The sequence below is a fragment of the Gymnoscopelus braueri genome, assembly GCF_963280865.1.
Source record: "Gymnoscopelus braueri genome assembly, chromosome: 9".
NCBI lineage: Eukaryota > Metazoa > Chordata > Actinopteri > Myctophiformes > Myctophidae > Gymnoscopelus > Gymnoscopelus braueri.
Genome location: NC_137610.1, coordinates 23,041,019 through 23,068,061, shown reverse-complemented (window position 1 = coordinate 23,068,061; position 27,043 = coordinate 23,041,019). Strand labels below are relative to the sequence as shown.

The following is a 27,043-nucleotide window of genomic DNA, read 5'->3' as shown; positions in this document are numbered from 1 at the left end:
TTACCTCTCCTTATTGTTACGTCAATACTCTTATCTCTGTACCATCACCATTGTTCTGTCTCCTCACTCTTGGGCCTACGCTATCATGGAATGTTTTGGTGATTGGAACACCTGGTTGTTCCAATCACACTGTTTCAATCTACCCCTTTCTCACTTGTTTCTAGCTGCCCTTTCTCTGCTGGGCAATTGTGCTGTTTAACCCTTAATTCTACCACAAGATTCATAAGGCTAGTTTGGTGACCAAAGGAGATCGGGCCTTTGCCATAAAGGCCCCCAGACTCTGGAACAGCCTACCAGAGAAACTCAGGTTAACCAGATCGATTAACGATGAACAAGTTTTAAATCCCTCTTAAAAACCCATTTGTACAGAATGGCCTTTTTAACTCCTTGAGATAAATCTTGTTCGTTATTGCTCTGTTCTATTGTAAACTTAATTTATTACTGTTATTGCATTATTGCATAGTTGTTTGATTGCTGTTTTGATTGTTCAAGCACTTTGTAACACAAAAGTGCTATACAAATAAAGTTGTTTTATTATTATAATTATAAGAGAAGACTTGTGCAAAAAAAACCATCCTAACATTTTCAATGTTTTAAAAAAATAGCAGATGTTCAAGCTCGCAGCGCGGCACAAATTATCTTTTTTTACAGGTAAATGTCATTGTATAAGATGGATTTGTGTTCTGGGCAATGACGCGTCTAGTTTTGGTCCTCGCTTCTCACTCTGTCGCTTGGGGCATAACAGGAAGAGCACAGGAAAGCACCAGAGGCCTGTGGTTGGGGGTAGATGAAGGTTTCACACCACGGCTCGTTGGTAGCTCATCCATCACGTAGGTACATACATTGAGTGACATTAAAGGCCAGACCGCAGTCACCGCACCAACGTAACTATTCGCAACTGCCATTGGGGATAATGGTTGCAAGTATTTGCAAGTAGTTGCAAGGTTTTGCAAGGAGTTGCATTGGTGTGGACTAGCCATTAGGGTCAAAAGGTCAAGTACTGTACAGTACATACTGTATGTGCTAGTTGTGCAATTTAGGTGCAAAGAAGCACCTCAGCTACTGTGAAATCTCTCAACCAAGGAAACATGTAGAATAAACTTTAGGTTTCATTGGAAAGGAGACATCACAGCAGGCAAATGATCATTGCCTTGTAATCTGATCACAACCAACACCAATTTGGTTACATCTGTACAATCAAAGAGCTACAAATGTATAAATGAACACAGATTTTACTGTGTGCTGTACCTACCCTAGCAAGTGTTTCACAAGATAGGGTCTGGGGACCCCCAGGGGTCCTTGAGGGGTTTCCAGGGTGTCCCCAGCAAAATTATTCATAGTTAGGAACCAAATGGATCCTTGCAGGTCTGTAACTCTTGAGAGTGTACATAATATAAAACCTGATGGACACTTAGGATCCATTTGGTTCCATTTATATACTCTTATGGAGGTCTGTGGCCTAATGCATACCAAATTATGGTCATTGTGGAGTCCTTAAAAAGTGTGAAAACCACTGCCCTAAGCAGCCACCAATAAGGACATGGCATCACAGAACAGGCGTTAATTGTTTAATGAAAATGGAAAAGTGTGGTGGAAAATTCACTACGACAAAAATAATTCTGATGGACAATAACAATACTCAGGCGGTCTCAAAGTACAAAAGAAGTTTATTAAAAAGGCTGTTCATGAACAGGGCAGAGACAAAAAGGCGAGTGTGCGCTCATACACGATACTCTTGTACCCCTCGTTGCTTGGGAGTCACTATGGTATAGAGGAAGTAAGTATCAACTGTCAACATCCTCTGCCTGCCATCCATCAATAAGGATATTGTTGATTTAAAGGTTGTAGACAGGGGAACCAATACATTTCCTCGAGATTTGAAGAAGTGGCCCCTCTAAAATATACAGAAGCGATGCAGTTTTGGGTACAGAGCGTAAAGGGCATAGGGTCACTCTCTAGGATAGAGAGTTTCAAATCAATGCAATGACAGCTTCAAGTGCAACGATTTAGCAGCCTTGAACGCTCAGAGTTTTTCAGCCAGTGTTATCGTAAATCATTATGTTTACAACATTCCCATCCCTATGAGCATGTGAAACAGGATATGTAGATGCCAAGTCTGTAATATGTTCTCATACAGCTTTATAGCTCTCCTATACATTTCCCATCCCCATACATGCGAACAGATGATCATGTAATTTTGTCCTCATACAAACATTTTTACCTGTAACATGGAAGTTTGGAAGCTTTGGAGTTTGGAGGAGAAGACCCCAATGATCTGTACATTTTTGCTTTGCCATTTTTGCATAAAAATTAGTGGTATGAGGCAATCATTCTTATCTTGTTCTCAGCTGTTGCATCCAGGGATACAGAAGCTGGATCTACGTTGCTGTCCAGTGTCAGATCTTGCCCTACAACAGATCAGCTGCCCACAACTCAAGATGATAATGCTGGTTGGCTCTCAGAGAATCACTTCAGAAGGTAGCCAACACGCATCAAAAGGGAAAACCTCAAACAAATAATTAATATGTTCTGTTTGCAGTTGGCCTACAGGACTGTTTGATCCTTATGACTGATTTATACTTGGTTGTGCATCATGTCGCACACCAAAAATAGATCACTAGTCACTTCTCAGATTGCTCTGCTTTATTGTAAGACAGACATATTTATTCCGATATAGCATGGGTGGAACAAGGATATTCAGGGTCAAAACATGTTTTACAGGCAATTAAAGAGTGTGTGTGTGTGTGTGTGTGTGTGTGTGTGTGTGTGTGTGTGTGTGTGTGTGTGTGTGTGTGTGTGTGTGTGTGTGTGTGTGTGTGTGTGTGTGTGTGTGTGTGTGTGTGTGTGTGTGTGTGTGTGTGTGTGTGTGTGTGTGTGTGTGTGTGTGTGTGTGTGTGTGTGTCACTTTCATCTTCTTAACAGTTTCATCGCACGTGTACACATATTTATTCTCATACAAAATGTAGCATTGGTGGAACAAGGATATTCAGGGACAAAGCATGAATGCAGTAAACATGTTTTACAGGCAACTGAAGACAAAGCGATGTAGTCTGGCCACGCGAGGCTATATCAATCTGATACATCTGAAGTTCAACCATCAATCTACTGCTGTGTGGTTGTAACCACACACCTCTGTGCTATGTGCACAACAATCAGTTCCACAGATATCAAAGCCACAACTAAACAAGGTTAAACCTAGGTTAAACATCTTTGGTTACTCCATCCTTCGTGGGGAGCGGTTTTGTTTACAAAAGCATTTATATGGTTTACAAAGGCATATTATTTTCACAAAATATTCACGTGCAGACTGTGTGTGTGTGTGTCTCGCTTCGCATTGAGACAGATAATGTCACACCTCCCCTGTTGATCTTGCTCTTTGTGTGTGTGTGTGTGTGTGTGTGTGTACACATATAGCTCCAACTACATCCGTTTCATCTAATAACAGGCCTTGATCAACCAAATAAAGACAGTTCCCACAAATGACACCATGATCAGACAGATGATAATGAACGCTCTTGTCTTCATGCTGTTGTCCCTCTCCCTCTCCCTCCCCATATTCCCTGGCAAGGGCTGTTTCAGAACTCTGAGAACGGCGAGGCTGCAGAACATGATCACTAACATGAAAAATAGGCATTACCCAAATGAACATTATACCATATCTTCTTAGAACCCACCAGCATAGTGAAAACCCAATGATGCCCGACCAGGCCAACGCACAGCAAGCCACTCTGTACCTAAGAGGTTTGTATTTGAGGAATGATAGTATATAGCCTATATTGTATGTGCGGGCCTAGGCTACTAGATGAACCTCTAGTTTCACTACAAATGGCATAATAATATGACCTGATTGTAAGTGTTGGAGCAGAGTGTTTTCAAGAAACAAGACAGACCAGAATCCTCACTGAAGCATGAATGTATTCAAGAAGCTGCAGCGAAGTTGATGCAAGAAAGTCGTTGCATCAAGTGATTAGACAATGCTGAGTACATGTGTGCTTGTAGACTTTTTGGTTAATCCACTTTGAACCTCCTAAAAACATCATGTCTGACACACAAGTAATGGGTTTTGATTATCACTTGAATGTCATGATATACAGTAATTTACAGAAACGGGGGTTGCCTGGTTAGGCCTTGGCATATTGAAATTTGCAGACCTATTCAATTCCACATCCTCCTAATATGGAGAGCTGAAGAATGGATAAGTTGCGTTTTGTTCACCATGGCTATGTCTGATACCACTTCACAGAGGAGATTGTGTGCACATCTTGTATCTGTTTTTAGGCCAGGAGCTGGACATCAAGGCAAGAATCAAGGAGAAGAAGTTAAAACATCCACACACTGGTTTAAAGCTCCCAAAATGTATCTTCTTTAACTCATTGACTGCCATTGACGAGTATACTCGTCATTTCAATCCAAGGCTCACACCGCCATTGACAAGTCACTCGTCATACAGGTGTTTTCAGTGGTTTACGATAGAGGGCGCTCTTCCACAGCCTGTGAATGATCCCAGGATCACCCAAGAAGAGTACACCCAGAAATCACGTGATCACAACCAAATTAAGCTGGTTTTGTTCAGTATTATAGGATTTATAAAAAAATCAAGTTAATGGCGCAATGTTTCAACCTTTATAGGTCTTCATCAGGCAAATTTTCACACTGAGATCAAGATCCCAGTCATCCTAACATGGCCTCTTCCAGCAGTCTGCATCTACATGGCTAAGTCCCAGAGGCTCAGGAGGAGAGTTCACACTTAACACGTGTCTCATTGATCTGTATGCTGTTATGGGAAATGATGGATGTAAAGTTGACAAATGTACTTCTAGTCAAAAGGTTAACACCCAGAGTAAAAGGAGACTGAGGCGAAATAAACAGACGCAAGCGGATGGTTTTTGTAATAAGCCACTGTAAGAGAGAGAATAATCAGGAGGCACCGTACAGCAAAAATGTCTTTCTGACAAACATCAAATATGACAAGCTTTTTATAATGAAATGACAGATGCAGTTATGACAGGTCAGTCGTGGAGCAAATCCATAGGTTGAAACAGGATGGCATGATGAGGACATGGCACCTTATCTCTTTACCGGTCGTCAAGTCGTCGTCTTGAGGTGTTATTGCTTTGTCAGAGATGGTCATGTTAAACCCAATGAGCTGTTATTGGGTTCCTCAAGAGATAATCAGTGACCTTCAGACAGACATGCAAAAGTGTCACTTTTCAGCTACAGTCACCTTTTTGAACCCAAATAGGGCAATTGTGTGACACCTGACCTGAAAGAAAACAACATGTTGTCACCTTTTTCACCTCGGGGCTGTTGGCAATCAGAGCACATGCAGGACTGACTTCTGGGTGAAAGGCGACAGCTTGACACAAGATTTGAGTTTACACAATACCTCAAACATAAACTGGCATGATTCAGGCTTATTGAAAATGTTACACATACCAGCAATAATTGATTGATAAAGGTAGACCTATCAGGAAAATTATAACTTTGAGTGTGACATTATTATAACCTTGACTTCTATGGGAAATGCTTAAAGGAGTAGTTCACCCAAAAATTTACTTATTTTCTATCAATTACACAGCCCATGAAGCATTGGATTCATGGAGATTTTTTTTGTTTTTGTCGCATTCCCAAGCCAATAATTTGATTACTGGCGGAAAGATGCTAATGTATCACCCGGTCATCAAATTATTGGCTTAGGAATGCGTCAAAAACAATGGAACATTGTTTTTGTGTAATTTATAGAAAATAAGTTAACATTTTTGGGTGAACTATTCTTTTAAACTGTTGCTCTGTGCAGACAAAAATCTGTCTTGTGACTACATTCCATTCTGTCAAGGTTGTGCAACAAAGACTCTCCTGACCCGATTCTGTCTTATATACTGTCTTCCTCACTTAGCCTGGAGCAGGATATACTGTCCTATCTTATTCCTTCTCACCTCACATAAGGGGAGGGGGAGAGCTGTTCAGACACTTCAGACCTGTTAAACATGATGTTTGCTGAAAACATAATTAGTCTTTGTGATCAACTTGTATGACTTCATCTCAATAAAATGTGTGTCTAGCGGAATTTCAGCTACAACCCTTTTATATATACTGCATACGTACATGTTTGTGCAGTATTGAAGTAGGGGTTCTTCTGCCGCAACTGGAAAACAAATTCTAATAATAATACTCAAGAGCGTTAGGGTAATTTAAAAAACAAAGAAACGTAAACTCTCATTGACATTCTGTGGATTGCTACAAAGGAAAGAATAGACTTAGTGCCTAATGTTCTACTTACAACCACAAAAAGCAAGCAAGGCTGAACTAAAGTGATGTGTAGCCTACTGTCTATCTTTCTCTGCTCCATTCGGCACCGGAGACGGCAACCACGGACACACACTCACACACACAACTTCGAGGAATGCGCCACATAAATAAAAACAAATTCACATGTGATGCAGCGCCCTTTGCCACCCCTACGGACTTGCCACCCGGGTCAATTGCCCATGTTTGCCCAGTGGATGAGCTGCCACTGATACCTACCTACCTACAGTAGATAATTGGATTTTGTTGTGTGTGGCTAATCTTTACTACAATGTAACAGTACCCACTCATATTTCTCTACTCCCTGTGTGTAGGAGTGATGTCCTTGGCCTCATCCTGCCCCAGTCTACAAACAGTGGATCTAGGAGAATGTGACGGCGTAACTAATGAGGGAGTAACAGCTCTGGCCCACAGCTGCAGACATCTGGAAGTAGTTTCTCTAAGGAGCTGCTCCACTATAGGAGACACAGCTCTGCTGGCACTTGCAGACAACTGCAGGCTCCACACAGTCCTCCTCTCTGGAACACAGGTACCCCTAATACCTCCCAAAGACACACACATTACATACTCACATTTAACAGTCTTCTGTTTAGTTTAGTTTTTATCACTAGAAGTCATACAGCGTCACAATAACACAATTCTACCAGGATTCTTTCAAAGATTCGACTATTCCTATTGTTAGTATGTTTTTGTTGCAAACCCTTTGTCCAGGCATCTTTTCATTGTTTGAATACTTTATTAACACTTTGCAGCTTGTACAGAGGTACGGTTTACAAAGATTGTTAAAAGGATAACACAAAAGCCCCTATGGGCTTGTTTCCATTGTGGTCCTGTGTATTCAATTCATAAAGACATTTAAAGACGTACAATAATATACACTAATAAACAAGACAAAATCAACACTAGTAGCAATGAACGTATATGTACGGTGAACAATTGGAGGGGGTGGGGGTGTCCTATTGGTGTTTAAGCTTAGAGGGCTTTTCTAGGACTCACAAAATGTAGACCGGTGCTCTTTTATGGCGGTTTTGAAGGAGAGTACACTTTTTAGTGAGAGTCACACTTTTTTATGTTTGTTGGGAGGGCATTCCACATTTTGGTGGAATAGCAGTAGAACGAATTTGACCCCATGTTTGTGCAGAATCTGGGTTGAGTGAGATCAGTGTAGCCCCCTCTGGTGTTGTGCCTGTGTGTCTTTTACGCTATTGAAGTATAGTAGTCTGACAGATACATGGGTATCCCTGTTTTCTTGCGTATCTTGAAGACCAGGCCCATTGCAAGTTACTTTACTCTGTCCTCTACCCCAGTGGTTCTCAACCTCTTCAGGTCGCGACCCCCCAAAATAATCATATTTGAACTGGGGACCCCCCACCCTGACAAGCACTTGGAATTGTAGGAGTTGAGGCATTCAATTTAGTTTGACTCGGTTCCACAGATAAATATTGTGAAAATAGCCGATCTACAAGCTTGTAGATCGGCTATTTTAACACATTTAGCCTCTTTCTTATATTATTTGACAATTTGGCCAATATTTGACCTGTTTTTATAGTATAGTTTGCTGATTACTTCAGATGTAGTAATGGTCTTTTTTTTAATTTAATTTCATTTCTAGTCTCTTTTTTTGGGGTATTAGGTATTACAAATCCTTAAATTGGCACTTTACTGTAATCACACTAGCATAATGAGCAAGGGTTAGGTGAGTTCTGGGTGTGAGGCCAAGTAGTAACCTGACCAGTTTGTTTTGAGAGGTCTGTTTAATAAACCAAGCTAAGAATGATTCTTGACTCCAGGCTATTTGTTCTCAGAACCTGACCATCAAAGTTTCATATTATCATATCTGGCTGTAACTCAGGGGGTAAAGTGGTTCCCGGTTCGATCCCCGGCTCTTCCTGGCTTTGTGTCAATCTGTTCTTGAGCAAGACTGAACCCCCAACTGCCCCCGATGAGGGTGGTTCCTTGCATGGTTGTCTCCACCGTCGGTGTGAGAATGTCTGTGTCATTGGGTGTGTGAATGGGTGAACGTAAAGCACTTTGGAAGACTTTATTCATGCGGACATGTAACAGGCTTGAAATGGATCAGGAGTTCTTTACAGCTACAACAATGTGAAGTGATTTGAATTTCTATCAAGGTGCCAAGTGGTGAACCAGAAGCCCTTGTCTTTTTCACCATAGCGGTGTAATATAGCTTTGACGCCCATTTCAATTGATCCTCTCTTCCTGGCTCCTCAGCAGTTTTTACATATTTGGCACACTGACCTTTACAATAGGCTGACTAAATGTGTGGTGCTGACACCTGTAAAGAGTCAGTTAACTTACTGTTGACAATGTGAACAAAAAATCATGTAGCTGAGCATCACACACTGTATTACAATGGCTTTGATTATATCTATATAACCATCTCACATTAACCAAGTCCTGGTGACAGGGACTTGCGTTGACCATCACACTATTCTGATATCACTAAAACAAATAAATGCAACAGCTAAGTACAGTAGCTTCATACTGTATATCATTGGGTTGTACATTGTCAGCTTGATACCAAGAAGACCTCTATGTCATTAAACTAGCATACTCGGTGGCGCAGTCGGTAGCGCTGTCGCCTCACAGCTAGAAGGTCCTGGGTTCGATTCCCGCCGGGGACGCTGTGGGCGTGTCTTCTCCTCCGCGTCATCAGCGCCCATACCCTAGGTGGGGTTGGCGAAAGGGCCTTTCTGTGTGGAGTTTGCATGTTCTCCCCGTGTCTCCTAGGGTAGTTAATACCCTCACAAAAAACATGTAGTAATCCTGGTCGCTATACCGCCTCCCCCATGACAGCCGGGGCGCCTGATGGAGGGGAAGGGAACTGGTTGGAATAACGTGTTCCTTCCACGCGCTACGTCCAACGAGGGAAACTCCCCCCTGTCAGGTGACAAGAAGGTCAGTTGGCTCTCATGCCTGAAGGAAGCATGAGCTCGGCCCTGGCCTCCCTACTGTGGGGGACTGGTGTAGTGCTGGTGTAGGGCTGGTGTAGCGCCCAGGATCACTTAGGAAATTGGCACCGGGTGAAAAAAATGGGTTACAAAAATCGTGGGATAAAAAATTAAAAAAAAACAAAAACTAGCATACTCATATATAACAGACATAATAACATGCTTTTTTCATCAAACATTGTCATTGTTTTCAATTATATATACTGGGCCCTATCTTGCCAGGCATAAGGCCTTATGCATAAACTTATCAGGCATTTTCTACTATTTTGAAAAACCTAGTGAAAATAGCTGATCTACAAGTCGATGTAGAACGGCTATTTTAAAAAATAGTAAAAAAATGCCTTAGTTTAGGGATATGGCATGTGGCACCGCGCAAGATAGGGCCCATAGAATTATAATAATTGCTGCTGATATAAAATAAGATAGACAATACATGTACACATTCAGTATATGCAACAATATTCTTGGAAAATCATAACAAAATTACATGGACTAAATAACCGTATAAGATGTCAACTATGGACGCTGTCCCCGAAACTTGTGTAAATAAAATGTGTGAACCATCTGTAGTAATTTATCTAATAATGCGTGCTCTGCTCTGGTCGTATTGTTTTGTCTCCCAGGTTGTTGAAGGCCATGTTTCCACATTGTATTAATAACGAGGCATTCCTGTAAAAAGTAGATACTCTTACTGATTAACAGAAAAAATGTGGATAATTGCGGTTTGAAGAACAAGAACTATGCAAAATGTCCTAAAATAGTGAATGAATGGACTTTTTTAATTTGTTTGAATTGAGATAGAAGCAACAAATAAGATCAACGTCAAGTTTGGATACATTCTATTTTATGAATACGGAGATAGAGAAACAAAGCAAACACCAGTAGCAGACATGTAAGCTGGCCTTGAGAAAAGAACACACTGTTCAGACATCAAGGTTTATTTGGGGAACGGAACAGTCCAAGCGGAAAACTGCTACAGCCCCATATCAATCTATCTGGCAGTCCATGTAGAGTCTACATGGACATTGTAGACAATGGACAGATAGCTACGCATATCCTAGGTGGTCCTTTGTTACACTTAGTTTGTTTGACCTCCAAGAACACCCAAGACAGATTTTAAGTTGCTCGATTCAGTATTTAGATTTTTGATATTCATTTTATCAGACACGCCCCCTTCCTATAGGGCATAGCAGTGGCAGCCATTTTCTGGTTCCATTTCAAAATACTCAATGCATTTTTCCCATTGACATTTCCAAAAATATTTATATCAATTAATTTAAGCCTAGAATCAAGCCATCCAGGGTCCTGGTGAATCATGACCATAAAACGTTTGATTCTGTGATTTTTTTTTGTTGAAAACGGCAAAACAAAGGGTATTTATTAAATATAGTATATCATATAATTAAATATAAAATTAAAAAAAATCACAGATTTTTTTTTTTTATGGTCATGATTCACCAGGACCCTGGATGGCTTGATTCTAGGCTTAAATTAATTGATGTAAATATGTTTGGAAATGTCAATGGGAAAAATGCATTGAGTATTTTGAAGTGGAACCAGAAAATGGCCGCCACTGCTATGCCCTATACGCATATATGCATTGTAACTTCAAACTCCATTTTAACCATGATAGATTCATCAAGAACACCTGTCCTTGGTTCTGGTGACTCATATCGCCCTCCTAATACGTGAGGGGGCCATGTTTTTTCGATTACTTTTTTCATTGTATTAAAATGTTTCATTTTCCAAATCTTTTTATTTTTAATAAATGAAAAAAGTAATTGAAAAAACACGGCCCCCTCACATATTAGGTGGGCAGTATGAGTCACCAGAACCAAGAACGGGTGTTCTTGATTAATCTATCATGGTTAAAAAGAGTTTGAAGTTACAATGGGTTTGTATGGGAAGGGGGCGTGTCTGATCAAATAAATATCAGATGTCTAAATACTGAATTAAGCAACTTAAAAACTGTCTGGGGTGTTCACAAAAGCCTGAGTAGACGTTTAAATGACCCAATTTTTTTTTTAAAGTGAAATATCCCTTTAAGAATAAAGGTTTATATTGAGCAGTGTTGCAACAAGAAGACAGCACTCACAACGTTACACCCTCTGTCCCAAAGTCACTATTGGCGAACACTCACTTTTATACAGACCAGTACACGTCATAACCTTTGCTCATGTTCTGCTGTTCTCGCTGTGCAAAAGATTGTGGTGACGAGATTAGGCCTGTCACAATTGTTACATAATCGTCTAAACGCAATTATTTGAGATAATCACAATTATTTTTGCATAATCGTCTCCATGTTGAAAAATGCTATTTTACATGTATACAATTATTAAATATGTCAATACTTTCTTTGTATATTTAAGTTATTTGTCATATCTGCCCTGTACCATTTTTGATTACGAAGCCTAAAAGGCAAACCGAAATTACATTTGTATTCATATGTCCCAATGTTCAATGCCAAACACACGATTAAATCGCTAATCGCAATTATTTGAGTGACAATTAATCGTCAACTTAAATGTGTCTGTTAAATGTAAAGACGTGACAGGCAGCCCTAGACGAGATAAGTGTCTATTATTCGAACACACTTGATTATACTTGCAAGCAGTCTCAGTTGAACCCAGACAGCGTCTCAGCCTGAATGAGCAAAGCCGTTAGCGCTGGGCTTCCTTTTAGCAGAGCTTTAGATACACTATACAATACTTCGTACATTTTTTGTAAACCGTACAATGGACAATACAGCCATAATTACAGGGCTTAACGTGTTAATGCATTCCGTCATACCAAGTTCGCCCAGTGGTCAACCACGTTCAAGCAACAGACAGGGCTAAGCTCTTCGATCCTGATCGTTCAAATGAGACAAAATCATTAAAAACTAGAAAATATTGTTCCTATAAAGAAACAATGTGGGCTCTCTTTAAAGCCCCAAAAATGTAGTTATAAAAAGTACAAATTCAGTTTGACTCTGTATCTCTGTCTTTGCGTTGTCTGTGGGTGTAGACTTGCCTCCGGTTGATCAGTTTGGGAGCGCCTGTTATCATTCTCCTAATTGTCATCAGTTACACACCTGCTTGCATAGCTGATGGTAGTAAGGGGGGATGGAGGGGTATAGGGGGCAGGAGTGTTGGGTGTGGGGTGCTTCCCCCTGGCGCCAGTGAACTTGTAGATGAGCTATTTCCGATGGTTTACAGTGTGTGTGTGGGGGGGGGAGAGGTTATGTTGACCTATACACACCATTAGTGTTAAATTGGAGCTTGAAATGTACAAAATTATTGCCATTAAGATTTCACCCATTTACACACACATTCATACACCCATGGCGGAGGAAACCATGCAAGGCACCATGCAATTAGGGAGGGGTTCAGCGTCTCGCTCAAGGACACTTCGACACTAACTCTGGGGGAGCCCGGGATCGAACTGGGAACCTCGCAGTTGCCATCCGGCCGCTGCCACCCCCTGTACTCACACTTTCCAAAAACTGTCAAGGTTTTCCCAAAATAGCAGATCACAACGCATCACATTGTAGATCGGCTTTTTTTGAATAGTTGAAGTATGACAGGGGGGGGGGGGTTGGAGTGGCAGTGGAGTATGGGGTGTGTGTGTGTGTGGGGGGGGGGGGGTCGGAGCTTGCAGTGTACAAACGTTTTAGCATCAAAATATACTTTGAGTACGAAAGTAAAAGTACTCAATGTTCAGAAAATAGCAGATCTAAGCTCATAACGTGTCACATTGTAGATCGGCTGTGTGTGCTTACTGTAGGTTTTGTATTAATAATAAATTCTGCAAAGTAAGGGACCATTCGAAATTTACAGAAAGGGGGTCCCTGGAGGAAAATAGGGGAGGGTCATGCCTTTCTAACTTTGGTCCAAGGGAGGGTCAGGTAATTTTACTTTGAATCCAATGGAGGGTCATGCAATTTTGAATTAATAAAATAGTCAAAGGATACAAAGGTTTCAAATCAAGTAACACCTTGGTCTATTTAGAATCAATGACGGTCATTAATAAGCCATCAACGCACAAGCCAGTGTGAATGACCCAGTCAAATCTATTCAGCGTCTTAACAATGGTGGTTGAACAATTGAGCAAAACTTCAACAGGTGTTATAGTCCGTGAGCCAGGACCCCAAATATGGGGTCATCAGTATCATCTGAGGGGAATAATTCTCATAGTGTTTTTTGGGTAGGTATACACCCCTAGTGATAGGAAAAATGTGATAGCCTTGCATTGGTTGTAGATTTCTGTGTGTTATCACTCATGCCAAGACACAGTTTTCAAAATCTGAATGAAGCATTCTACTTCAAACTGATAGTTCTCTTTTATTATTGACCCTCTCTCTTTGAAAAATGGTTGGGATAAAGCTCAGACTATATATTGTTCAGTAAGGTTGTTCAAATTAGCATATCTAGATTTTTTTTCTATTACAGGCAGTGACAACATAGTGACTATATAATTATGACATAAGATGTACTTCTGGTTTTCATGAAAGATGGAACACAAAGGTTTCCTTTGTAAATTACCTAAAGATCCATTTAGATAAGAATCAAATGTATACTAGGCTACTATTTAGAATGGAGAAATGTTAGTGACTCACTCAGGGTCCCAAATTAACACCCACCAGTACTGCAGTATTTGCAGTCAAGACACTGCTACAGGAACCCAAATGTGAGTAAATTATGGAGACCATCCACCACTCTGGACGTTATGTATTTCCTAATATACTACTGTAGATCTGCTGTGCTGCTTGTTGTTGTAGCACGTCTGGGGTAACTAGATTAGGCAGGGGACCATAGCTATAAAATGACTTGAAGTTGGTGGCCACAAGACTGTGAGATAAATAGTTCATAGTTAACCGTTTAGCCGTAAAGCATTAAGAAGTGTAAGTGAGAATCTGTCAGCACCACAGCCTTAAACATGTACAGTTGTTAGTAGTATTGGTGTATAAAGTACTTGAAGACCATACTTGAGTAAAGGTACAGATATCTTACTTGAAAGATATTTTACTCCAGTAAAACTCAAAAGTCTCCCATAAGAAAATCACTTGGATCACAGTGTTCAACTTACTTACTTACTCCTCTTCGTCCCCAATGGGACATAAGGCTTCAATGAGCCTGTGAACAGTGTTCAAGCAGCTCACATTATGTACTTTCACCATTACGCCATTACACCAAAGAAAGAATTATTCTTCTGCATCCATTAGCTAGTTTTATACAGTATGATTCATTCATCCTCAATAGTGTCCTGGGATGATGGTCTAACTCTGAACTGATTGGATCATTGTTAGAGCTTGTGCCCTTATCATCAGCGGGATGCTCAAAAACACTACAACAAATTATCTTCACCTCGCCAGCCTGCTTTCACTTTTCTTCTCACAAAGACGTTTCCATGGCAGGGACGGAGCGACCTAGCTGCATGCACAGAACATTGAAATATCTAATTCCTATTTTTTCAATATCCAAATCAAAGCCTGTGCACTATAAAGGACAGGCACAGAAATGATCCTTTCAAACATCAAAATGCATGAATGCAGTATGAAGCAAGCCCTAATAAGTTATCATAATGGAATATGACCGTTGCTGTGTCCTATATAGCAGTGGTTCCCAAACTGGGGGTCGGGACCAGGCACTGGGTTAGATATCAACTATACTGCACATGGCCAGCACGGAAGAAGTACTTCATCATGTGCGTCATGAGAGAAAAGGTGACAAGTTAATGTCAATGTGTCTCCCTGCACATTCAAACTGGTGGGTGTAAAGTGTAGGACGAATGAAGTTGTCTACCCACTGTCAGCCAGTAGGATGGAGATGCGCAGTGTCCAGGTAGGCCACTGCTGTATCTGTTCAAATGTCTTTGGCCCATTTGATAGAAATCACTTCAAGAGTGCTGCTGATACACTCAGGACTTACCACTGAACTTGCCTGTCAGTCCCTCATATGCTGCAACCATATGCATTTCCAGTGCTGAACCTTGCATCAGTTTTGCAATGCAGCTGAGGAATGACTGTATAACATGCATCCCACCAGGATGCACAATTACATTATAGAGCTGTTCTGGCTGATTCCAGCATACCTGCAAGGTGTCAACAAACGGCTCCATGTCAATCGTGAGGTGAATACTGTACATGTCAACCAGTGACCATATATATATATCTGCTGCCTGCTTGGACACTGGTTGGATGATAAGGTGCGAGAGAGACCTTGACCTGACCTTTAGCACATAGGCCAAAGACTGACCGGCAAGTAAAAATATAACATTAGAAATAGATTCTATACCTATGAACCCCCCCCCAGGTCCCCATATGAATCACCATAAGTTCACAGATTCACTCATACAACTACAATACAATTTGTTGTTTTTATCATAATTTAGTACAATGAAACATCACCTTGGGATGGACACCATCTTTGATTTGGCAATAACTAATAACTGATGGTAATTTCACTGATTCAGCCACATTCCTTGAACCCTAAAACCACCTTTCTAGGTTGGACGCGCGACAGGACGCGCAATAACCCCACGTTTGCAACTACTTTCGCCTGCGCACTTCACCGGGTATGGACTACAGTATATTATAAAGCCATTTAAGCTCCTGGCAGCCATATTGGACACCATCTTGAAAATGATGGCTTTACGAGACATATATTTTCCTAGATTTTTTTTTATGTTCTTAAGCATGAATAGAGGTACCGGAACCAATTGAAAAACCTTTTGTATTTATTTTTGGGGGTGTTAAGTAGTATGTTTTCATATATTGACGCATAGTGTTATAAAATAAAATGCATGATAGCACCCATAAAGCTACTATTGGTGAAAGGCTATCACATATTTTCTAACTCTAGACATGCATACCTTGACAAAAATCACTATGAGCATTATTCCCCTCAGATGATAATGACCAACCCCCCTGGCTCATGGACTATTAGGCATATTGGAGAGATGCATGATCCCAATTTCCAACACAGAGATATCCTCCTCTAAGTGTGTTATTGTTGCTCATAGAATTCCATACACCAGATAGATTACAATGACCAATTTATAACTGGATATTCATAATCATTTGGAGTGATTCTGTGCATGTGATTAATTTGGAGCTATATGGACAGTTGTGTATAAATACCAGCCCAGCTCCACAAGTAAAACCAGAATCATCAGGCCATAATTGATAGCCTAATTTGTTTTATGTAGGCAACAGTGTAGTCACTGTATGACTGCACTGTCACTGTCATGTTGGGGAGGGTTTAAAAAAAAAAAAAAAATACGATACAGTATGACATCATGACAATACCTATCGTCACATTTTAATATCACGATAGGGTATATCGTGAGACAATATATCGTGACACTCCTGGGGAGGGTTAATCTTTTTTTTTTAAATCACTTGGGGAGGGATGCATAGATTTTTGTCAAATGGAGGGTCATGGCATTTTAGATCAGGGCACATAAATTTTCTCCAGGGGTACACTTCTTTAAAAATCGACCTGTCCCTAACAAGTAACTAAAGCTGTCAAATGCTGTCATTGTAGTGGAGTAGAAGTAACAAAAATGGAAAGGAAAGTAAAAGGACCTCAAAATTGTGCATGGTAAGTACTTGCATAGTACTTGAGTAAATATACTTAGTTACTTTGCAGCACCACTGCCTGACAGTCAATGACAGATTAGGTAGCAGCAGCTGTGCACTGATTGCTAGAGTGTGTAGGTGCATGGGTTTATTTTAATGGTCTTAACTAAAAATGTATACATCACACAGCTTAGATCTTTGGATTAAATCGGAGAGCAGACCCGTGCGCACTGGTGATGTAAAATAAATATCTGTAGTGTAAAAAATGTGGCCACAGTGACACAGTGAAAACACAGGGCATTTCTCCTCTGTCCTTCTCTCTCCCCACTAGCAAAACCCATTGGAAATGCATTGGGTGCTTAAAGTTAATTATTTGAAAAACTACAAATTATTTCAAAAAGAAAAGTACAAGCACAGATGTACACAGTAAGCTGATTTTTTACAGTTTGAATGGAGTTTCTAAGTGAAAGTATGTGGGAGTAGTTAGGTGCCATACTTTTGGGAGAGAAAGAAATATTGTAGAACATCAATAGTGTGCTCGCTGCTGCTGCAGCGAGCCCACAATAAGACAAAGGGAGGGGCTCCGACCAGTGGTGTAATGGCAATTTTTTCCCCAGGGGACTGGTATTTTAATGACGTCACATGCACGTGCGAGCACGCCACTTGGGGCTCGTGAATCTAGGGGGCGAAAAATTACCAGTGGAACCCAAGCGCCCTGAGTTGCTGATGTAGCCCCCACAGTCAAATTAGCCAGAACCGGCGTGCAACAGACCCGCCAATTGGGCTCAGCCCTATTGGCATGACTGGTAACACGTCGGACTGGCGAGTGGGAGCCTCGGGTTCAATCCCAGCTCACTGCGTTCCACTACAATCTGGCGTAGTCGGCAGGACGAGGAGCGTAATATCCTCGCATGAGGGATATGAGGGACGTGAGGGATATGAGGGACGTCGTGTACGGTGGTCCGCGGCGTCAAGTGTGAAGCGCGAGGACGCGCTCCAAAGATCGGGGGGGGGGGGGTGATTGTAGCCCCCACAGTCAAATTAGCCAGAACCGGCGTGTAACAGACCTGCCAATCGGGCTCAGCCCTATTGGCATGACTGGTAACACGTCGGACTGGCGAGTGGGAGCCTTGGGTTCAATCCCAGCTCACTGCGTTCCACTACACATGTATGCACGTTTTGTCAATAAAAACATAAATCAATCACCACAATATATTATTCGGCAGATATAACTTAAACACTCTTATGTGGTTAACTTATGACATTTATACTTATACACAAAAAGCCAATCTATATGCTCACAAGCTTATAGATCTGCTTTTATTCTTTTTCCTGTTATAAGTACAATTTTGAGGTATTTTTACTTTAATGAATATATCCAGTTTTCAGTACTTTTACTTCTATTCCACTACATCTCAGAGGCAAATATTGTACTTTTACTCAATTACAATTATTTGAAAACGTATTAGTTATTAGTTACTTTGTAGATTTTGATTATTATCAAAACTGATTATTACCCTAACCCCGTAGAGGTCTCCCCGAACGCGTGCGTATGTCACAAGTGTTGGCATCCCCAGCCGTCTCCGGTCCAGTGTCCACTATTGTCTGGAAACGGCACTTTTCTGACCTCTGACCTCACTGGACGGTCCGCCACACTCTTTTCTACACCTCTCCCGCTTAGGGGAGAGTGTGGCGGTGTAGAGGGGGTCTCCCCGAAACACGTGTTGGCATCCCCAGCCGTCTCCGGTCCAGTGTCCAATTTCTATAGGCTATGCACTCCTTTGAACAGCATTTATCCATTTAGATATTTTTTTTATGTTTTAAAAAAAGTTTTTGTTACACAGAAACATAATATGTGTTGTATAGCTTCGTTTAAATGCTTAATGTATGGTTTTAATGTGCAAATGAACCGTTTGTCAATGGTTTTCAATGGCTTCTTTTTACTCTAGACTAGAGGGTACTCTTATTCTGAAGAGATCGTCGACCGGAAGTCTTATTTCTGATAAGTTATTTCTGCTCACGGAACACAGCTTTCAAAACGCCACTGAGCAATTTCATTGAAATGAATAGCTGGGGGCGGGGCAATCCGCCCTCTAGTTATATTATACCTCTATGGTGGAACCACGTGGTGTCCCGTGGCGTGCCTTAATCGCGTAGGCTGATTTATAATGTTGACTGGGCAGATCAGAATGGGTTCCCCCCCGCGCGCGCATCCCCGGGGGGTGCACGATGCGGTGCTGGCCACATGCGCGCACAAAGCGCCATAAAACGACCATAAAACAACAGTATCAACACACTCTACCAGCCTTCAGTGGTGGAAAAAGTACTCAAATACTGCAATGTAGAAATACTCTGCTACAAGTAAAAGTCCGGAATTCTAAATGTACTTGAGTAAAAGTATAAAAGTATTTGCATCAAACTGTACTTAAAGTACCAAAAGTAAAAGTACGGTACACATTATAAAAAATGTCCCGTTTCATGTTTTCAAATATATACAAATCTTTTGAAAATAGCAGATCTACAAGCTCATGCAACGCATTGTGAGATTGTAGATCTACTATTTTCAAATGGCCGATATAGGGCTGAAGTGGTTACTCTGTTTTGTACTAATAACTAAAGTTTTCAAATAATTGTAGTGGAGTAAAAGTACAATATTTGCCTCTGAGATGTAGTGGAGTAGAAGTAAAAGTATTGGAAATGGGAAATACTCGAGTAAAGTACAAACACCTCTAAATTGTACTTAAGTACAGTACTTGAGTACATCCCAGGACCATTATCCATTCTCTTTTGGACTCCTTAAGGACATCTGACAGTAGCCTATGCCTCCTACAGACTTCAGTACTTAACAGGTCACAGCATGGACCATTGATATGCACGAGTTGGCAGCTTCTGTAGCTTGGTAAAAGGTGCAAATGGGTCAGCCAACATATCACTGCGGTAACGTGAGCGGGCCCCGACACCACTGGCCCGACACCCCTGCCCCTCATGTGACATCCCTATGTATGTATGTGCCTCAGGCATACAGAGGGGTTGAAGTGGGAAGACACTCGCTCATAGTTGAACAAGTGGTCCATAGAGAACTATATTTGACACACAGGCAGACACCGTAGCAAATTCTAAGTTATGAGTCACCATTCGAATTCAATAGTTTAATTTAATCAATGCTTGCAGGAATGCATATACCATATGGCAGTGGTAAAGTATGTTAATAGAGAACCATCATGGAGAGATGGGTATTTTCCCACTACAAATATGACGTGCAGAACCCTCAATGGCTCCTTGTCACAGTTCAGTTTTTAAAGTATTTTATTGAATTTCCACATCTTACAAATAAATACATTTTTAAATACATAAGTCATAATTCAAGGCTTGGCAATACATATTATTTAAATTCATGGCAGGGTAATAACAAGGTAATCTCAATTCATAAACATTACATGGCTATATCAAAAACATACATTTTTAAATACATAAGTCATAATTTAAGGCTTGGCAATACATATTATTTAAGTGCATGGCAAGGTAATAAGGTAATCTCAATCTCATTTCATAAACATTACATGGCTATATCAAAAAACATACATTTCATCGATCCTTCAAAACATTACATGGAAATCACATCTCCACACATTTCATAAGGCTTTACGTGGTATCACACTGGTCGCCCGATAAGGTCCACGAAACACACCGTATTTCACAGACCCCATCAAGTGCCCAGTGTGATCGCGGGCCAATTAAATTTTGGGTGTGTTTTTTTTAAGATCTACAGCTCTCCTCCTTTTTAAGTCTGTTTTCACCTGCCTAAAAACAGTGTCTGCATTTATAACTGTGTTATGGTCCATTGCCATTTTGGACCGGGTCTTACATATTTGAAAAACAGTGACACAAATACACAACCAAAATAAATCATAGTTTTCTTTTGCACAGGTAAAATTGGCATACAAAATATCTCTGTGACATGGTACCTTGACCCCATGTCAAACATTTTACTCCATATCTGTTTAGACCTGTTGCAGTCTATTAGTAGATGGTCTATGGTCTCTGTGTGTGTACAACCTGGCATAGGGCATTCTGTGGTTCTCACAAAACAACTCCACTTGACTACCGTACTCCTCTTACAGGGAGTCTCCTATGTACTGTTAGCCACATAACATCCTGTATGGTCCCTGTAACAAGGCCACTGTTAAAACACTTTAGGTGTTTACTTTGCTCCAGTGAGCAATCTTTAAAATTCACCAATCCTCCATATGAGGCCTCACTTATTAATTTGTAAATCATTATGTTTGATTGGGTGCCCCAATTTATATTCAAAGTGCTATGTTTAGTTGTAAAATCTCCATATGTCACTTTGTAGTATGGAATTGACGATCTGCCCCTGCCCCTATGTTTCTCCCACTTTTGGGGGTCTCCCACCCAGGTTGCTCCACACAGAAATCTCCTAGCCACATTTTTACAAAAGGCAATTAACAGTTTGTTGCCAACATCCAATGCGCCAAGTCCTCCCTCTAAAGTGCTTTTGTACATTAGGGCTCGTTTTGTCACCTCACCGTTATTGCCCCATATTAGCTGTACACACATCCTATTTATTCTTTTGATACATCTCTCAGGTGGCGGAAAAATTGTAGCCAAAAACAACAATTTAGATAAAACAAAAGTTTTCACTATCCCTATTCTTGACTTATAGGTCGTGTACCTAACTTTCCATTTCTCTATTTCTTCTTGAATCTCTGCTTCTTTTCTGTCCCAGTTTTTCTGTACACAGTCTATGTTGCTAAAAAAGATTCCAAGGATTTTCATTTCCTCTTTCACCTCCATGAGCAAGTCTGGTTTCTCATTCTCCTCTCCTATCCATATAGCCTCCGTTTTCGCCTCATTCAACTTAGCCCCCGCAGCTTGCTCATAGAGGCGAAAGTGCTCTCTAACAAAATCAAGTTCGTTTTGGTTCTTTATGAAGGCTGTGACGTCGTCCGCGTACGGGGACACCTTAGCCACTGTTCCACCAACTTGGACACCTTCTATTCTGTTATCATTCTTTATTCTGTTAAGGAAAGGGCTGATGGCTAAAATATAGAGTGCCGCACTCAGTGGGCAGCCCTGTTTTACCCCTTTCTGGATATTGATAAATTTAGACGTCCTTCCATTTACCTTAACCGCCACCTGAGACTTGGCATATAACACTTTTATTATTTTTTATAAAATCCTGTGGAAAACCATACTTTTCTAAAACGCACCATAAATACTCTCGGTCTACAAAATCAAAAGCTCTTTTTTACAACAATAAAAAAAACCTGGCTTGTGGCTCTCAGTTATCATCTCTCGGATCCTGTTAAGGTTGTCCCACATCATACGCCCTTTAATAGCACATGTTTGTTCTTTTTCTTGTCACAGTTCCACAGTCCTGACATAACAAATATATACCCCAAGGGGTCAAAGGGCACATGCAGGCCCCACTCTGTCAGCTAAACCTTTTTCCTGTCATCTGACACAAGCTGAGACTCCCAGACTCCCAGACTCCCAGACGCGCGCACACACACACACACGCACACGCACACTCTGTTTTTTCAAAGAAGTTAACCACTTAGGCGCTGTATTCTTCTCGTATGACGAATAGCAGACCTACAAGCAATTGTTCTTCTTTTATGAAGAAAAATAGGGGGGCTTGGACACCAGGATGGGAAACGCTGTGCTATACAGCACACAAGTACAGTATGTTAACCTACTGTACTTGTAAATATAAATGAAATGATAAATGATATTTCATTACATACAATTATGTAATTAACAACAATGTTTCAAATGAGGCCCTAACTCATAGAAACTGGTTTCAGAGATCTATATAAAATGTTTAAGAACTTTAATTTCTGTTACATTTGACAACAAATGCATGTTAAAAGGCAAAGCTTTTACATTGCTATGTAAGAGCATTGTTTGTTCTTAATTGCCCAGGGTTACACTGTGGCTTGAACTCTGATCCCTGAGAGGAAATCAATGTGACCTTGTACAAGGACTACACTGCTCATCAGTGACACCTGCTGGTTGACAAATAAAGTGGATAAGTTACTAGTGATCATATTCTTGGTTATGACTTTTATGGTTATAGATAAAATCACACCACCAGCACATAATAATTACTGGACTGTCTTCTTCTTGTTTGTAGATTACAGACAAGGGCATCGCTGGACTTGTTGGGCTTTGCTCCAATACTTTGCATGTAAGTAAATGACTTACATATCCCATTAACTGTGTTTAACTGTTCAGACCTTTTAACCACTCAAGCGCTATATACAGTACTTCATTGACTGGAGTCTCTCGGGGCTCTACACTTGGTCCGCTCTTTTTTCCCCATCTACAGCTAATATATTCACAGAAAATAACCGATCTACACATTCACAACGCGTCGCAAAACGACACGTTGTGAGCTTGTAGACATGATATTTTTGCTGATTGTTCGCCCCAGAATAGGGATACTAGGGTTGTGGTTAAGTCCTGATGTATATGTCCTACAACAGTGTTCTCGTGAAAATAGCCGATCTACAAGCCCCCAACGCCGCGCATCGCAATGTGTTGTGTGCTTGTAGATATTGTAGCTATTTTACATTTCTTGTTTTTTTTGTAGGAACTACAGGTGGCTAGATGTCCTAACTTGACTGATGAGACTGTGAAAAGTGTTTTCACAAACTGTCCCCACCTCAGAAGATTTGCCTTTAATGACTGTCCTCAAATCACAGGTAAGCCTGGCAACATCTTTTAACGGTTTACAGAGTTTCATTTAGAAACCATGCTGTTACAGAACGGTAGTACAAGCTATACAGTTATGCAGAATGACAGTCGAGCTGCAACTATCGAGAATTTTTTCGATTACCGGTAATCAAATAATCTCTGTGTTTCGGCATGGCGAGAGTATGTTTTGCACCCTGTCCGTCCGTCCGTCCGTCATTCTGTCTGTGGACAGCTAATCTCCGGCACCGCTGACTTGATCGCAGCGAAACTGAGCACACACACTCCCTGGATGCCAATTCAGAGCCTCTGCCCCAATTTTTTCTTATGGGCCTGTTACAGCGCCACCAGGAGGCCGCTTTTTGCAAAACACATTTTTTGACAGTACCCCTACAGATTTTGTCCAAACATCATGCAAATCGGTACACAGTATCTCAGTATCACATTTTTCAATGCTCCGTTTTGAATAAAATCCCTCAAATCATGAACACGGCATGCAATTTCCGTGAAAACTTTCAAATCAGCCTCATGGTGGCGCTATAACAGGCCGATTCGTGTTTTTACCTATAACTGCATCGATCCGTGTAAAACTTTGTATGCGCAGGTAAAGGAAAAACCTTTGCCCTCCATTTTTCACATCTGCCTTTCATAGTGCCACCAGGAGGCCGACTTATGTAAAAAAATAAATTACTCCTTCCGATTTAAATCAAATTTCACGCAAATCGGTACTCATGATCTCTATAGTCATGTGATCAAGACGGATCTGTTTTTTCTTTTTCATATTCCATCCTGATTGGCTAAGATTCACATCTAAAGCTTGCAGTAGTGGCTTGTTTTGAACAAAGTGCCGCAAATCATGAACGCAGCGTCCGATTGCGGACGCACATTCACACTATGTTCAGGAACAAATGCCACCCTTTTAACATTGGCCTGTTATAGCGCCACCAGCAGGTCTAATTTAGCAAAACCCATTTTTGGAACAAAATGCCTCTAATCATGAATGCAGTGTCCGATTGCCGTGCAAGGCCTAAGAAGAAATGGCACCCTTTTCACATTGGTCTATTATAGCGCCACCAGGAGGCCACAATAACCTACCTGACCTGGCGGAGACCTGTGCTCCGAGGAGCACCTTTTCTAGTTCGAATATATTTTTGTATTTTATTTTATATAGCAACGAATCGATGTAAAACCCTTCAAATTATTTTTTATAATCAACTAAATTGATATGTCTGATTAACCTCTTACGCCCTATAATATACTTTGTCGCACAACAGTATCGCACAAAAATAGATAAAATAACCGATCTACAATGCCATGCCATGCGTTGTGAGCTTGTAGATCGGCTATGTTTGCTATTCTTGAATTTTTATTAAAAATTTGTTTTAATAATGGATTAAATGTATTAGTTAAATTAGGATGACTCTGAATGAGTTCTGAACCCTCTCTGAACACTTCCTCCTGCCACAACACATCCTGGCTATAAATTCTGCTTCGCATTTTTAAACATTTGGAAATCAACTTGGTTCAACTTGTAACATAATTTATATCCTTCAAACAAAAACTCAAGCTGCACGAGATAAGTTGACACAAAACAGTCCTGAAGTCTCCTCTTGTTAAATAGAAATACTAAACAGCTTTGACAGCTGTATATTGAACATATTCATGACATATATACATTTTACCAATTTGATTTAGGTCAATGAGGAAAGATGTGAAAGGTTTCTAATATATTTTTGGAAGTCATGCGATGGTATCATCTATTCATGCGTGTAGAGCTTGGAATATAGACCTGTATTAGTCACACTGTCAGTATAAACCTAAAACTGTTTTTTTTGGCACCTCACAGAGCAGTGTTGGGTATCCTCCCTGCAAAACTGTCTTGGCCGAGGCAAGGTTCAAGATGTAACATGGACAGTATACTGAAGGTGCTTGGGAGAAGAATGGCAGTTGACCAACTTGGGCCGTTGTTCCGAGGTCAAATAAAAAATGTTGTGATAATAACAAAACATTTAAAAATATTTAACAGATTAACAGCAGTAGCTAGTCTCTTGAGTTGTTGGCTAACACAATTTTCAAATGCTTCAGCCAAACAGACTGTACATCAGAACTTTATTAGATGTCCTGCCTCCCCCACTCATGTCTCACATCTGCAAATAAGGCCTACTGTAAATCAAATGGAAAACTTCGAACGGAAATTACAAACAGATGGTGCTATTTTTGCGAGGTGAAGCTACAGACTTTCTGTAGCATTTGAAGATTTTGTAAGAGTTGTCTGGCTTGAGAGACTAAGCAGATGCTTTCATTTGTTGTTTGTGCAGACTATAGATGTTATCTACAGTATTGATACTTGGTCTTCATGTTACTGTGATAAGGCAATGGACAGCTGCACTTCAATGTTGCTTGTTGAAAGAATCATTACAAAGAGAGAAACTGACAGACATTCCCAAGACCATACATTGAAAGGGTAACGGCAGCATAATAAAGGAAGAGGCGTGGAAAAGTGCTATATGCTTTGATGTTTAGCAAGGACCATGTAGTGTAAATATTGTCCATGATCTGTTTTGTGCTTTATGGCAATCATTGATGTTTGTTTTCCATCACTCCACCTCCCCCTTTCAAGAGGCTCTTCATAAGTGTCCTGCCGGGTTATAATTGGCACTTTCTTTGCACTATAAATGAAACACTCTTGTAACATGGAGTTCATGTTTTGTAATATAATAAATGTTGTAGTGTTATTTGTAAAAATCTTTTGCTTATTTAAAAATGAAGCTGATTTTGGTGCATGACATTAGACAGTTTGAAGTGAAAATCTCACTCTAATGGAGCATGGCTGCCCCCTGCTGTCTTGTTAATAAACTACAATGTGATATAACTTTACTGTTTATATGGCTCATTTGTAACCAGTCACAAGGACTATAGATGTTTACTGTTTAAAATTAACTCTTGGTTCAGGGTCAGAAAACAAATGTGAATGTTTGTCTGAGCCATCTGGAAAAAGATCTCTACGTATGTATCATTGACAAAAATGCCTGATGTACTGTAGAATGCCTGTTAAAGGTGGATGGGGTTGAATCTTGTGCATCTGAAGCATGATTGTAACATTAAGAACTATCATGAATTTGAGCTATCGAGTCGTTTACAGGGTCACCCACACCTAGCACTATAACTATATTATTCACTGCTGTCATGACATTATAGTTGTGGCTTAGACTTCGAGTTAGAACAATTTTTAAAACAATTATAGTTATAGCTTGGTGTGGTTGGCCTCTGCCCTTTAAACTACTACCGTTTGTTCAGTTTGTTTGTTGGTTCAAGTATTAATTGGTCAATGTAATGTGTATGTCTACTAACCATCTGTATATCCCAGGCTGATGATAAACCACTGTTTGGGGTTGATTAACAAATGCATAAGAAAAATGAATGCACTTTTATCATTATTTGGTTTTATTATCAGCTTAATTAATGATATTTGGATTGATGATGTATAATA

The 27,043-nt window shown here is 40.5% G+C and overlaps 1 protein-coding gene across 1 annotated transcript in view; it reads left to right on the top strand.

Annotated features, from left to right (window-relative positions):
* The window catches only part of LOC308091422 (protein AMN1 homolog), a 28,782-nt gene extending 2,363 nt beyond the window's left edge, over window positions 1–26,419 (top strand). The window contains exons 3-7 of the mRNA XM_080437040.1: window positions 2,349–2,478; window positions 6,621–6,835; window positions 22,994–23,047; window positions 23,453–23,564; window positions 25,400–26,419. Of these exons, the coding sequence (XP_080293166.1) occupies window positions 2,349–2,478; window positions 6,621–6,835; window positions 22,994–23,047; window positions 23,453–23,564; window positions 25,400–25,476 (588 nt within the window). The 3' untranslated portion in view covers window positions 25,477–26,419. The remainder of the gene's footprint in view (window positions 1–2,348; window positions 2,479–6,620; window positions 6,836–22,993; window positions 23,048–23,452; window positions 23,565–25,399) is intronic.
* Window positions 26,420–27,043: the final 624 nt, after the last annotated feature.